Source organism: Protomyctophum bolini (assembly GCF_963924005.1).
Source record: "Protomyctophum bolini genome assembly, chromosome: 3".
Taxonomy (NCBI): domain Eukaryota; kingdom Metazoa; phylum Chordata; class Actinopteri; order Myctophiformes; family Myctophidae; genus Protomyctophum; species Protomyctophum bolini.
This window is the reverse complement of record NC_137864.1, coordinates 25,589,871-25,604,944: the sequence shown is the minus strand read 5'-3', so window position 1 is coordinate 25,604,944 and position 15,074 is coordinate 25,589,871. Positions and strand designations below refer to the sequence as shown.

The following is a 15,074-nucleotide window of genomic DNA, read 5'->3' as shown; positions in this document are numbered from 1 at the left end:
ATAGCTTAGTTTTTATTTTGTTTTCGTCAGTGAAAAAACTTAGTCGACAAACTTCATTTTTTCTTCTTAGTTTTAGTCGACAACATCAACACTTGGACAAACAGGTCTCACATTCAGCTTTGACAGTTTACAAGAGAACACAAGATGAGATTTTATGATATTCACATGGGTAAATTGGAACCCATGCAATAACAGTGGAATAAGGTACTGTGCCCAGGATTACATCAGATAATTGACACTGGGTGGGGGGGAAATGGGTTGCTAAAATAGTGCTTTAATCGTATATAAAAATAAATACAAAAGAATCATAACAAACCTTGGGTAAGCCTGGGCCATGTACATAAACTGAACACGAGTGGCCTAACAATATTGGCATGATAAGAGTGCATTCATGCGTGCATGGCCTATGTCAAGGTATTTCAGAGAATATGCCCAGTTCAGGAATCAGGATCAGTATGGTTACAGATAAAATACAATCTAATAGAACTAGTAAGAGTCAATTCAATTCAATTCAATTTTATTATAGTGTCAAATCACTGAGACAAGTTGTCTCAAGACACTTTACAACCAACAAAGATCCACCCAGAGCAAGCAACATTGCGACAATGGTAACGAAAAACTCCCCTTGCACCAGAGTGCACTGTGGCCGGAGTATGCTGTGTCACCTGCAGCTTCCTCTTTAGCAAGAACAGTCAAACTGAATAAAAGGAAGTACTCACCAGTAGTACTGAGACATTTCATAATTTACCGTATGTAAAAGGAAAACACCCGCACACTGTCTTCAAATGCAGTGACCAACTTTTATTTCAGGGAAACAGCAACGTTTCGGCCTATGCGGCCTTCATCAGGCTATCTTTATGGGTGTTTTCCTTTTTCCTTTTTGGGGCACCGTACCCTCTCCTACGCACCTGTTGCCTGTAGGTGTGCAAAAGCTTTGCTTTTTACCGTATGTAAAACAAAATCACAAATGTGACATTGGCTAATACAACATGATCGTTCATGTAGATTAGAATGATGATTCATGATGAGTTCTTGATTCATGATGATGTCCCTTTTCATGCATGCCTCCATCCTGCAGTATATTGCAGACCATCATATCTTCAACATAGCACAGCAGATAAAGCCAAATATATTGTGAATTTGTGACACACAACTCCAGTGTCTCTCAACTGGAAACAGTTTGTCATAACTTCTGCTAACAAAAAACAAGAACCAAAATTGGTTTCCCCAAACACTACCACTTGATTGCGGGGCAAAAGTGAAGCGGAATTCTATCAGTCAAAGAGATTGTTGTATGCTGTGTATGCTTGCTGATTACATAATTGTTTTCTTTTGAAATTTGAGAAAACATTTTGGACAGAGGTCACACAGTCATAACGGTGATGTGCGGCGGACATATAGCATATCTACAAGCACGTGTAGTGCACATTATTTGTGGCATGTTTTCTCACCACCAGACACAGTCAGTGTATCACAATTCTTTTTGATTGATTGATTGAAATCTTTATTAACAGTTTGCAGAATTACAGTACATTTCAAGCACAAACTCAATACAAAGACTGTTAACTGTGAGTGGACGACCCAATTAAGCCTTACACTTGTTTACAACAGGGTCCACATTGTTCAATTCATCAAAACATTTAGAGACAAACAAATAGACACTTCTATGTAGTTAAAGAACAGAACAGGAATTCATCATATAGGAAGCGAAAAGGGAAAAAAAGTATACAGTGAGGGGAACAGGGGGATAAAAGAAAAGAAAACGAAAGACAGAGTGTAGGGCGCCTGCACACAACACCATGCGTTGATGCCATGTGTGCATATGTGCAGGCACCCAACACCACGTCCATACAAAAACATAGTACAATCCATAGTACAAAGACAGAGTGTAGGGCGCCTGCATACAACACCATGCGTTGATGCCATGTGTGCATATGTGCAGGCACCCAACACCACGTCCACACAAAAACATAGTACAATCCAGATACAAATTCAGCTTTTACAGAGGCCAGTTTCGAATTGCAGCCATCCGTAGGTGCCCTTTGAGAGCAGTTTTGAAGGAGCCAAGGGATTCACATGTCTTAATGACTGTTGGTAGGGCGTTCCACATTTTGGTCGCATAGGAGCGAAAAGAATTTAGTCCCTTGTTTGTGCCGAATCTGGGTTGTACATGGTTTGTTGCACTCCCTCTGGTGTTGTGGGTGTGGACTTCGTTTACATTAAGGAAGTATTTAGACAGGTACATGGGTATCTTGGTGGTGTATCTAATCTTGTGGACCAGACCCATTGCAAGATGCTGTACTCTGTCGTCGACCCTAAGCCATCCCAGCCTGTCAAAGTGGGCAGGGGTGAGGTGGGTTCGGGGGGTGAGGCCAAGTAGGAGCCTGACCAGTTTGTTTTGGGAGGTCTGGAGCCTTGTTTTAAGGGCCTTTGAGGTGCTGTGGTACCAGGAGGTGGATGCATAGTCAAAGAAACCTTGTACAAGGGCTCCTGTTAAGGTCTTCAAGGTGTTTTTGTCGACCAGTGAGGAGATCCTGTAGAGGAATCTTGTTCTTTGATTGACTTTTTTGATTACGTTGGTGGCCATCTTATCACCGGAAAGATTGGCCTCCAGGATGGAACCTAGGTAGGTAATTTGATCCTTCCGTGTGATAATATCATCACCAACTCTAACCAAGAAGCCATCTGCCTTTTTGAGATTACTATTTGATCCGAAGAGAATGGATTCAGTTTTTCCCAGGTGTAAGGATAGTTTGTTATCAGCGAGCCAGGTGCAGATTCTACCGAGTTCAGAGCTGAGGGTCTTTTCAACCTGCAGTTTGTTCCTGTCCGAGACCAGCAGTGCTGAGTCGTCTGCGAACAGGAACAAGTTGCAGTCACAAGCTGAAGTCATGTCGTTTACATATATTAGGAACAGTAAAGGCCCTAGTATGCTTCCTTGTGGGACGCCACAGCTCACTGGGAGGGGGGGGGACAGTGTTCCGTTCACTTCCACCATCTGTTCTCTCCCCTCCAGGTAGGATTGCATCCAGCTCACTGATGTGCTATCAAAACCAATAGCTTTAAGCTTGTTAACCAGTATGGAGTGGTTCACGGTGTCAAAAGCCTTTTGGAGGTCCAGCATGACCATGCCGCAGTATTTTCCAGCATCCACCTCGTGTTTGATGTGGTCGCTCAAATAGAGAAGGCATGTGTCAGTGGAGTGGGATGTTCTGAAACCAGATTGGAACTCGTACAACAATTTATTAGTGGCAAGATACTTTTCAACCTGTTCATAGACTATTTTTTCCATCACTTTCGAGATGGAGCTTAGAATAGAAATAGGGCGGTAGTTGCCGGGTTCTAATTTGCTCCCTTTTTTGTACAGGGGGGTTACTTTGGCCAGTTTAAAATCTCTGGGGACCTGTCCTTGTTTGATGGAGAGGTTAACTATGTGGGTGATGACTGGAGCTATGGAAATGGCTGAGTCTCTGAGAAATTTGGAGGGAATATTGTCATGGCCAGTGGCCTTGTGGGGTTGGAGGGCACTCAGTTTCTTAAGTACCTCCTCAGTTGTTACCATTGTCATTTTAAAATCATCTTTACAAACACCTAGGTTTTTGTAGAAGCCTTTGATGTGCTCTACACCAAAACGCCCAGAGTGGGAGGGCAGTTTGTTAACCAGCATTGTTGCAATGTTTGTAAAGAAGATGTTCAAGTGATTGGCTACATCAACCTTGTCAGTGATGAGGGTGTTATTTGATTTGATGTTTATGTTAGTAAACCTGGTTTTAAGTTTCTGACCACAGCCTAGTTGGTTGTTTAGTAGCTTCCAGAGCTCCCGAGGATTGTTTTTGATTTCCTCGGCTTTATCATTGATAAAGTTACTTTTGGCTGATTTGGTCATGGCAATTACACCGTTTCTTAGCTTGTTACATTGGGTTTTAAGGATGCACAGTTTGGTTTGGAGATCACTGTCGAAGCGCTTAGCTAGCTTGGACTTGCATTTAAGAAGTTCAGAGCATTTGTTGTCTCTGGCTTTCATTGCAGTCAGTATGTCCGAATTCATCCATGGCTCCGAGCGGGTTTTGACCCTGATGGTTCTCAGAGGAGCCATGTTGTTTAGTACTGTTGTAAATTTGGTTTTAAAGCCAAGCCATGCTTCTTCGACTAGTGAGCTCCTGAGCACATCGGACCAATCCAGTCTCTCCAGTTCTAGGTTAAAGGCCTCACTAGAGTAGGTTTTGAGGTCCCTAGATATGACTGTTTTGTGACAGTCAAATTTTAGTTTCTGTATTTTGCGGGTACAGAAAATCATAAAATGATCACTGAGCCCACATACAATAACCCCTTTCTTGGAGATTCTGGATTTGTCCGAGGTCAGAATGAGATCAATGACAGTTTGAGTAGAATCACACACTCTTGTGGGTTGGGTAATTAGCTGGCTGAAACCATGCAGATCACAGAGCCGACTAAACGATTTAAACACAGGCACTTCCTTACGATGCATGTCCGTATTCCAGTCGCCAATCAGGATTTTCTCTACAGATTCCTCCCCAGCTAAGCACCCCTCAAGAATATCATAGAACCCGTGCTGATCAGGCGGTCTATAGACGGTGCCAACTAGTACTGATTTAGCATTTTTGAAAATTAATTCAACCCACACAGTTTCAATTTCATCATGCTGTAATTCAGTACGAGTAACATATTCAGTGTCTTTGTGAATATACATGCACACGCCACCACCATGCCTGTTTCTGTCGTTCCTAATGACAGTATAGTTTTCTATTTCTATCTCTGGGTCCTTAGTGGACTCGTCAAGCTTAGTTTCAGAAAAACACAGGATGTTTGCCTTACCGTTTTGAAATAGATGTCTGATCTCTGCCAGTTTGCGACTCAGGCTATTCACATTCAAATGAAACAGATGAAGGCCGTTGGTTTCGACGATTGTGTTAATTTCGTCGGTGTTGAAATAGTCTGAGGTGTGAATGTGGATGGGCGGTGGAATTTCCGTGGCTGAGGTGTGAGTGGGGAGGGGCGGTGGAATGTCAATGCCATTGTCCTCAGTAGTCCTGGATTGACTGTGCATGTCAGGACATGTCCTGCACATGTCAGGACATGTCCTGCACATGTCAATGCCATTGTCCTCAGTAGTCCTGGATTGACTGGGGGTGTGGGGGAGGGGGGGGTGTTCCTCGGTTTCGATCACAGCCGGGTTGGTTTCAGCAAGCATAACGCCCGCGGTGAAATAAGGGGGTCCGCTGGCGTTGGTTGTATGCTGTGGGGGAGAGGCTGGAGAGCGTTCCCAGGCTGATCTTGGAGTTGCGTCCGTGGTCAAGTCCATGGAGGCGGCGCTCTGGAAGCCGTGGCGCGTTGCGATGGAAACGGCTGTGGCTTGCGGAAGTACCTCTTGCTGTAGGAGCAGTCTCGCTTGTGAGACCGCTTGTGATCGTGTAACCGGGCCAGGATTGAAATGAATGTCTCCCGATAGCAACAGGCATAAAATAATCACAGTTCTGCGATCCATTTTGCCAGTCGGGGGCTTGTACTTGCGATTCGGGTTCGCTGTTAACAGGCCATGAATCGCCGCCGACCCAAAAGAAATGTGTTTGCATTCCAAACCATTTAGGAGGAAATAGTCGCTGTGAAACTCAAACTCCTCTGCTTCGTTTCCGTATCGTTCCATCTCTTCTTGGTGTAAACTCCATGTTGAATTAAAGCATGCGTCCGTAATCCATAGGATGAAGAATAGGTAAAAGGCGGAACAAGTTGAAAACATAGCTACCGGTTCTTGGTTGGAGAGAGCTCCTGGGAATGCGACTGCTCAGGTCGAATGCAGAAGTCGAACTGAACAAGAACAAGAAGGAAACTCAGAATGACGTACACAGCCTGTGTCCACAACGTTACAAAATGAGAACCTGAGATGAGTCAGATCAAGTCAAGATAAAGCCTTTTTGGTTTTGTATTGCACATTTCATGCTCAAAATCAAATACAAACTAAATAGATACTAAATATGCACACCATAAGTGTATAATGAAGGTCAAAGGCTGGGATGGAATAGAGTCCCAAATGATAGTGAACACATTAAGCCCAATTAAATGCAAACCGTTGTTTGGGGTAAGGGTCTAAGAGGCGGGTTATGTTAACAGTCACTTGACTCACTTAGCACTGAACTATGAGCTACTTGTTTCAAGATGAGAAAAACATTTTGAAAGGTTCTGTGCAATGCTGAAATCCACCACTTGATGGAAATGGAAGACAGGCTGACACCGAGCAGTTGGTTGTAACTGATTTAGGAAGTTTGTACCCAATGTTCTTCTCAGTTGTAGTGTAGTAATCAGACATTTTAGGCAGACAGTTTGATTTAAATGTATAATATAAAAAAAAGCTTCATTGGTTGCCCAACAGCGATACAAATTCACCATAATTACATGCAGGCCATCATCTTAAATATGTCCATTGTAACACGTAAGACTCAATACAGTTGCTGTACAGTAGCCTGGCTACAAATTCAATGTATGATATTGGCCTGGGCCGTGGCTCTGCGGTTCAGGCATGGCCGGTAGTCCAAGGTCTGGCAGTGTGCTGCGGGTTCGACTCCCGATCCCGACGGCCTTTACTGCATCTCACTCCCCCATCTCTCTCCCCCATTTCCCTCTATATAATATATATATATATGAAAATAAAGGCGAAAGCCGCAAAAAACAATTAAATGTATGTATATCATGTTTTGATGTATCTAGTGCTTGCTTGAAAAATGACTATAGCTTGTATAATAGTTGCTTGTCACTAGCTTGTCAAACGACAAGCTTGTCATAATGCACAAGGTCCAGATTTCTGCCAAACTATCGCAAACATTCACGTAGTTCAAGTACAAGTGTCCTCAAGTGTCCAACATCATTTTAACTCCTTTACACGCTTTTTAACTGATAAATTAAAAAAAGACAATTATGTATTCCTTTCTCCATTTCCATCGCTGCTCTTTGTTTGTTATTGAAGGAAATGTCCTTATTTTCCTTTGAGTTCTTCTCAGGTTTGGTTACAAGTGGTTTCAATCATGTCTGAACCTGCCTCAATGCCCTGGGCCACACTTTGCTCAAATGGACAATTTTCATTGGCAGTTGTAAAAGTAACTACTTTGCAAATGGGCTTCTTTTCCTGTCCTGGGAAAAGGTGAACATAAATGTATTTAGAAAGTTTCACACAGCAGGTAGACAGGCATCCGATCCAGGTTGCTAATTGGGCTATACTGCTATACAGGTGCACCTGGCCTTCAAAACAGATGTTTTAATACACCTCAAAGACACACAGAAACATAAACCACAGCTGGTCTATTGTTTTTACATGCATTGTTATTCTGTATTGTGTCAATTACTGAGGTTAACACAGAATAATAAACCTGTCTGAGCTTTGTCAAGTGGTGGAATCCACAGTTGTTTTCCAAAGAGCAAAGGCACGTTTGTGAGTTAAAGCATATCATTAATTGAGGCATCCCACGATAAATAATTGCGAATTGAATTGCCTTAATACTTAAATTCAAGTTATAGCCAATAAAAACAGACAATTAGAGACTCACTGAACATTTATCTATTACTGTGACTACTATAGGCCCTATACTTTAACTTCAGATCTGCTGGGAACAGGAGTCTAAAAAACACCACCACCAACATAATAATTTCCTTGTCAGTTATCACATTTAGAGGCAAGAAATGCCTGTCTGTTCAGTTTCTAATGACAGATGTCTCTTCCGATCTAGGTCCAGTGAACAAGAATGCTTTGCAGGTTGAGCGTGAGTCACCCTCTAATAGCTACCAGCAGCTTCCCAAAACCAGACTGTGTTGCGCTTACTTTTCTGTAGTTTAGAAGATGTATTTATTTTTTGCCTGAGGGAGAGCAGAGTCAGGGAGGATGAGAAAGTACCACGGAAAGCACCATCTCTGAGTCATGATGTCTGAAAAGTAGATTTTCTCAATGAAAATGTCTGAGTTTCTGAGGCTACTGTTTTTCTCAATGAAAATGTCTGGGTTTCTGAGGCTACTGTAAGAGTTCAGGTTTTAGCTTGTTTCTTTTCGTCAACTTCTTTTGTAGGGATGTGCTGTATGGTGCTTTGAGAACGTCCTCATTTGAGCAAGTACATGTTTACATAAAGAAAGGATAAAATGTACATGTTTGGCGTAATAGTAAAAAAAGTGATATTCTATACTATTATAGCGAATAGTCAAAAAAGTGATATTCTACCAAACAACCAAAGTATTATTTTCCATGTTCTTCATCAAAACAGATAGAATGTCTTGGAAGGCTATATCTCTCTTGGTCATGGACATTAACAATCAGGCTATAACATAGCTATGTCTGGAACACCAGTCACCGATTCTAGCCTTTTCCACCCACTGTCTCCCTTCATACGCATCAGCTCGGGGTCAGGTAATGATGGGGGTTGGCGTACTTTCCCACAGCCATCAACAGCTGTGTGGCTGTGGCTCATTCAGACCTGGTCAGTAATCACCTTATTTTACTGGCCGGCCCAGAGGGCCCCCTTGTCAGGTGGGTAAAACCAGAGAAGCCCCCCATAAACTGTGGGCAGAACCACTTGAGGCCACGTGATTGGAACTGCTGTTCTTATGCAGCAGGTAATTACAAGACATAGCAGTGCTGACAGTCAATCTTTATATAGACATATACTCCCTCCTCCGCGTCATCAGTGCCCATACCCGAGGCGGGGGTTGGCGATAGGGCCTTTCTGTGTGGAGTTTGCATGTTCTCCCCGTGTCCCCTAGGGTAGATACCCTCACAAAAACATGCCGTAATCCTGGTCTCTAAAACTACCTCCCCCTGGCCAGCCAGGGCGCCTGATGGAGGGGAAAGGAACTGGTCGGAATAACGTGTCCCTTCCACGCGCTACGTCCGGCCGGGGAAATTCCCCTCTGTCAGGTGAAAAGAAGCAGCTTGGACTCCTCATGCATAGAAGGAGGCATGAGGTCAGTCCGCTGCCCCCCCAGGTTGGCAGAGGAAGTGTAGCGCCCAGGAGGAAAAGAAAACTGGGTTACAAAATCGTGGGGTAAAAATTTTGTTAAAAAAAAAGACATATACTTGGGCGAAATGTATTTACAGTATTGTATAATTAATTTAACTTTTTTATATTCTTTATTTATTTAAGAACATCAATAATTTCTTTGTCCACAGGTTTTTATTTGTAACAAAACAAAGTATGAATTCAGTGCTTGGTGTTTTTCCATTTGATTTCTAAAGACTTTGCACCTGCAGTTTAAGTTGTGCCACTTCGGTTTATAGCAATATGTATAGCTAGATATTTTATCTGATAATTTGAAATGGATTATAGTTCATCCATGTTAGAATTTTAATTTATTTTAGATAAATCCGGACAGCTTGAGCTTCAGTTTTCCGAAATAGTAACTTTTATACAGTAGATGTTTTATTTTTTTATTTTTTAGTGGTGAAAAGAGCTGTGGTGTATTCGAATGCTGTGCCCCCCCTGCTGCCAGCACTATCAGGTTCACAATAACAAGTGCAAAAAAATGTACTTCTTTCTGCTGTATTCACAGCCAAGGCTGAGTATAAATCATAATGACTACAACATAGGGAATCTGTCTCAGCTCTGTGTTCTCAACAACCACTAATGTTTAATGTTTCTGTTGTTATTCCCAGCTGATACTGAGGACAAACCCGCTGCAGACACGTCCAGCACTGATCCACCTGCCTCAGCTCTGTCCGCTGACTCTGACTCTGTGGACAAAGTAGTTCCAGAGGAGACCTCAGTTGCTACCCATCCTGCAGAAGAGAATTCTGGAGACAAGGCAGATGACGAAAGCACCATCACTACCTCCAACCAAACTTCACTGGACTCCCTGAAAGAGCTCAATGGAAACAACAGCAACAATGTGATCATGACAGAGACACCAGGTTGGTGTCATGGGGTTTAGGTTACTCTTTTATGTTTCTCCAAGACTACGAGCTGTAGCTAAGTGCAAATGTTATAAAATTGTGATTCAAAAGTAAAAGTATTGTAAAAATCACACTTGTGTGAAGTGAGGGGTGCTCTTATCTTCATAGATCATCATAGAACACATTCCGTGCTCAGCCAATCAGCTGGGCATATTCCGTGCTCAAACGGACAGACACATAAACACAAAGCTGTGCATAGGAGCGCCCCTCAAAAATGCTTATCACAAATCATTGCTGTCAGACAGAAACCTTGTACCTCTTTATCTCTGTTATTATTATTCAGCGTTATTGTCACATCACAGGTAAAAAAGAGGGTGAAATCCGTTTTTGTGCATAGTTCCCATCATGTAATTATTTCCATGAAAAACAAAGAAAGGGAAGAGGGGGTGTGGTAAGGAGATCAAGGCAGGAAAAGAAAGAAAGCTTGAGCGCTTTTACCACTGTATGTGTCTTAGATATTTACAAGCTTTTGCCACAAACGGTACAACCAAAAGGTCTCTTTTTATACATTGTCGTATGGAAGTGTCGCAAAAATGTGGCAAAAATAGCCAACATGTAGCAGTAGTAGCAGTAGCAGTTTTGAACGTACAAGGTTTCCGTCCGACAGCAATGACATTTTGTTATTCTTGGTTGAAAACTGTCCTCCAGTGACCCCACACTCTTCAGTGTATCCTCATGCCTCAGTGGAATCTGTATCTTGATTTTTAGTTCCAGATAATTATTTAGGTATTTATGTACTATGTTTAGGCACTAGTGGAGAGAGAGAGAGAGAGGGTAGAGAGAGAGGATGACTCATGAGCTAGATTCAAACCTGTTGAGGTCACAACCGGGGCTACCATACCTACTGGCTAGATCGCTCTTCCCAGAATGTCTGGGCCAAGAGGTCAGGCACAGCAGTAGTTTGACCTGCTACTGTATATCGTGATATGTACACTTACAGTATAGACGAATCCAGGTGTAGGCAATCAATACTGAAGTGTCAAGCTGTGCTTAATGGTAGCCTACAGGGCACCCCTCCGTGGATGTGTCTATAGTTTCCAGCAACGACTCCTCATAGATCTCTGATCTCCGCCCCTATAGCCGTGTTGTGGGGCAAACTGAACCAGAGCTGAACTGTGTGAATGACAATTCACACGCTTTGCGTTTGTAAAATTTGCGGACTAAATATTGAACGGAAAACTAATGGAAAGACGAGGCTTAATTACGCTCAACATACGTAGGGCTACAGCTATTAGGAAGAGAGCTTTATCTACACAGAATGGAAAGATGATTTTGACAGCTACTTCCCCACTCAACAACTACTACAACAACTGATACCTTATTGAAGAAACGAACTATTATACATCTAATTGCTTTGCGAAACATCTGCAGAAATCTTTCATGCCCCATGTTTATTTTACATCTGCTGGTGGGTGCTCAAATGTTGACAATGTAGGCTACAGTATTGTATTTGATTGCCCATTTGCCTATGATATCACATGGTAGGCTATGATTCAAGAACACTTACACTTAACGTTAACTCTGTTCATTTCAAATAGCTGATCTGCAGCTCACCAGGGTATAGATTGGCTATTTTAATGACCTACTTTTACGTCTTTTGCAGAGCAGTGACGTTTTGGCTATTTTCTGGGTGTTCATTTAAACGAATGAATACATTAATCAAGAACACTTTAACAAGATACAATACAATGTTGATCGGGTGTTTTTTTTTAAGTTAAATCTGTTCATTGAAAATAGCTGATCTGCAAGCTCACTACTGTAGAATAGATGGATTACAATTATACTAATAGTGATATATAAATAAAATCATGACATGACCAGCTAGACACCCAATTAAAATAGAAACCTCATTGATTATATAAATGCGTATGTGGCTTAATTAAATGACCAGTGCTTGACTGTTATGCATCATGGTTCTGTGCGCCGTCAGTGCACATTTGCTTGATACTTGATTGTTTGATAGATCATAGAAAGTCCAGACAATAAAATCTTTCCTTCTAAAGTCCTTTTGTTATGGCACAAGTATGAACTGAGCAATTCTGCACCATTAAAGTAGTGTAATTAGCATGGAAAAGTCACTGTTTAGGCTACAAGCTCATCATGTCACTCTAGCAAAGTGATTGATCTGTGTCTCTCCTAGGGTCCTACTTGCCCCACAACAAGGATGTGGGCTGGAAGCGACAAATGTTTACGCCCCTTTTGGGATATTTTTCTGGGCCCTATACACCGACAACATTTCAACACTGGGAAAAGAAGTCACTCAGTACTTGCCTGAGCTTTTAGTACTGTAAAGTGTTGAAATGCAGAGGTAGAGGCCTACCTCTGCATGGGGTTGATGTTGACAGGTCCAATAGGTCCAACATGCCAGCTCACATTTCAGTGAATTTCTTTTAATTGGGTGAGGGAAGCTGAATGAACAACTTGACATTCATGCAGGATCTACATTAGAGTTGTGAAACTCTCACTACTTTCTCGGAATGTTCCATTCCCACACACTTAAATAGTAACCTTTATAGATTGTTTGTCTTTTTTAGTGGTGAAGCTGTGGTGTATTCGAATGCTGTGCCCCCACACTAAACACAAGCTGTAAATGTCACAAATCATCAGTAGTACTGTAGATTGTTTACTTGAGTAAAAGTAACAATACAAAAAAAATCTAAATTACCAATTTTAATTGAGAAAAAGTACAAAAGTATTGGCAAAATCAATGATTTACCATTCAACTTCTTGCAACATGCAACTATGCAACTACTTGCAACCATTATTCCAATGGCAGTTGCAAGGAGTTGCATTGGTGCGGTTGACCTTAAAAATGTTTTATTGCAAGGAGTTGCGAATATAGTTGCATTGTTGCGGCCTTTACTGTAAGTAGGCCTGTAAAAGTAGTAAAAGAACGTTTCAAAAATAGAAGACTTACAAGCTCACAACACAATACAACACATCATGAGTTTGTAGATCAGCATTATTTATAGATTAAGTACAAATTAAGGTTTAACAAGTTAATGTATGTTTTGTAATGATAATCAAATTCTACAGTAGTAAAGTTTTAAAATAACTGTAGCTGAGTAAAAATACAATATTTGCCTCTGAGTTGTAGTGGAGTAAAGTATAAATGATTGAACATTGGAAATACTAAAGTAAAGTAAAAGTACCTCAGAATTGTAGCCTACTTGAGTAAATATGAGTTACTTTCCACCAATTCAAATCAGTTCTGGTTATTTGTATTTATTTGCACAGATAGCAACATTATTCAGCAACAACATAATAAAAACAGATTGTGCAGAGATTGAAAAACCCTATGGGGTTTATAAAATTAATCTCACCTTAATTCATAACAAAAAAATGCAATACAGTAAGCCGAAATTAAAACAAATAATCAACAATCCATTCTCATGTTGTCCATCTTTTGACCTGACCTGCACCCAGGCATTATCTTCACTGAGGTTCCCCTGGACAGCCCAGTGTGAGGAAGGATGACAGACAGACCACATCTCTTGGACCAGTGGTAAGTACACATTTCAACCTCAGCTTTTATACGTATATACGGCGAACATTTTGGTCTTACTTCACCCCCGACAGGGGGGGTGTGAAGTAAGTAAAAATGACAGCTGTGTGAATATGGTTTATTCATCCATTGTAATGATAATGATAATGATTATGAAACATCCGCTGTAATACAAAATTACTATAATGTCAAAAACCAAAAAGGTCAATCATTTCGCTACACAAATGTAATAATGGTATTGATACATAATCATGTTTCCAGTGATCAGCAAAAATAAGGGGGATTGTCATTTTACTTCTCTCACCTCCTGCTCCCTCCACCCTGCCCCCAGTGGCAGCTGCTGTAGCACTCAGCCAGCTCAAGTGTTGGTAAAGGGAGAGCCTCAAGCCCTCAACAGTCCCAGAAATGACTCCTGGGAAGTGCCAGGTTTCATGCTCCCGTCCTGAATTAACCACTTAAACCCTGGATACTTACTTGACCAGAGTCCCCCATGGGCCTATAGGCTCCTTCCTTTTTTTCCCTCTACACCAAATAGCTGAACTATAAGCTCAACGTGTTGCAACACGACCCGTTGTGAGCTTGTAGATCAGCCTATTTAACAGCATGTTCACCCCCAGAATAAGGACGCTATGGGTTCATGTGGCTAATGTAATATAAATAGAGGAGTCATAACCATCAAAATCTACTGATAGCGCAAGGTCATTAACATGCGGATGTCTCCGCTTCCACACCCTTGTAAATCACTTTGATAAGTTTGACATACAGTGGTGTATTGCATTCTGCAAGTGAGCCTTGTTGCCAGTGGCTATACTGTAGGTTCAGTATCAACAACTTTTATAACAGTAATGGGTCACACACAAGAGTGACGAGAGTGAGTTGACTTTTTTACATTTATTACATGTGCTGTAATAAATTACAGCACATGTGCTCCCCACCTCGTGTAATATTATATTAAAGAAACCCGAGATTTTGCAGGTTTGGCACATGGGTACAAGCATTAAACTCAAGAAATCGCAGGTTCGGCATAGATTGGGTTAATTGCTTGAAGGCAGAATATTTCATAATTTTGTGTGTGTTATTTTGCCACAAAAAGTACAGGTAAAGGGTTTTCTTTTGTGTGGTTCTTAGATATTTACAAGCTTTTGCCACAACCAGTATACAACCAAAAAGTCTCTTAGCTTTTTCCACAAAAAAAGAAAAAGAAAATAACATATATATATAAACCCATAGCAGAAATAGCTCCATATATTTCACGCTTACAGAATCACTGCTGCTCTTGTGCATGAAGCAGTTTGTTTTTGCAACTGTACTACAGTACTGGACTGGATGAGACACTCCACCCAATGGGATTTTTTGTACAGTTTTATTTGATGCGACTCCCCTTCACTCACACGCACACACGCACGCCTTTGGAAATGTGCAGAAACATCCTCATTTCATTTGGGACTTTGCTCTGATATATTAATAATTGTGTGAATTCTGAAGGAATTTATAGTCTGTGCCTCTGTGGTGGAAAAACACTTTTAACAGTGCCAATCAAAACCCACAAAAAATTTATGGAAATTAAATGACATTGAGAATGATAAACTAAACGTAAATGGAAAAGAAGAAAACAAAAAGGCTTTG

At 41.3% G+C, this 15,074-nt stretch overlaps 1 protein-coding gene across 2 annotated transcripts in view; it reads left to right on the top strand.

The window, feature by feature from the left end:
* LOC308311646 (uncharacterized protein) overlaps nt 1-15,074 on the top strand; it is a 45,320-nt gene that overhangs the window by 12,272 nt on the left and 17,974 nt on the right. For both annotated transcript variants that reach the window (XM_080758419.1, XM_080758418.1), the window contains exons 9-10: nt 9,647-9,901; nt 13,370-13,448. In XM_080758419.1, coding sequence (XP_080614545.1) covers nt 9,647-9,901; nt 13,370-13,410 — 296 coding nt within the window. In that variant the 3' untranslated portion in view covers nt 13,411-13,448. The remainder of the gene's footprint in view (nt 1-9,646; nt 9,902-13,369; nt 13,449-15,074) is intronic.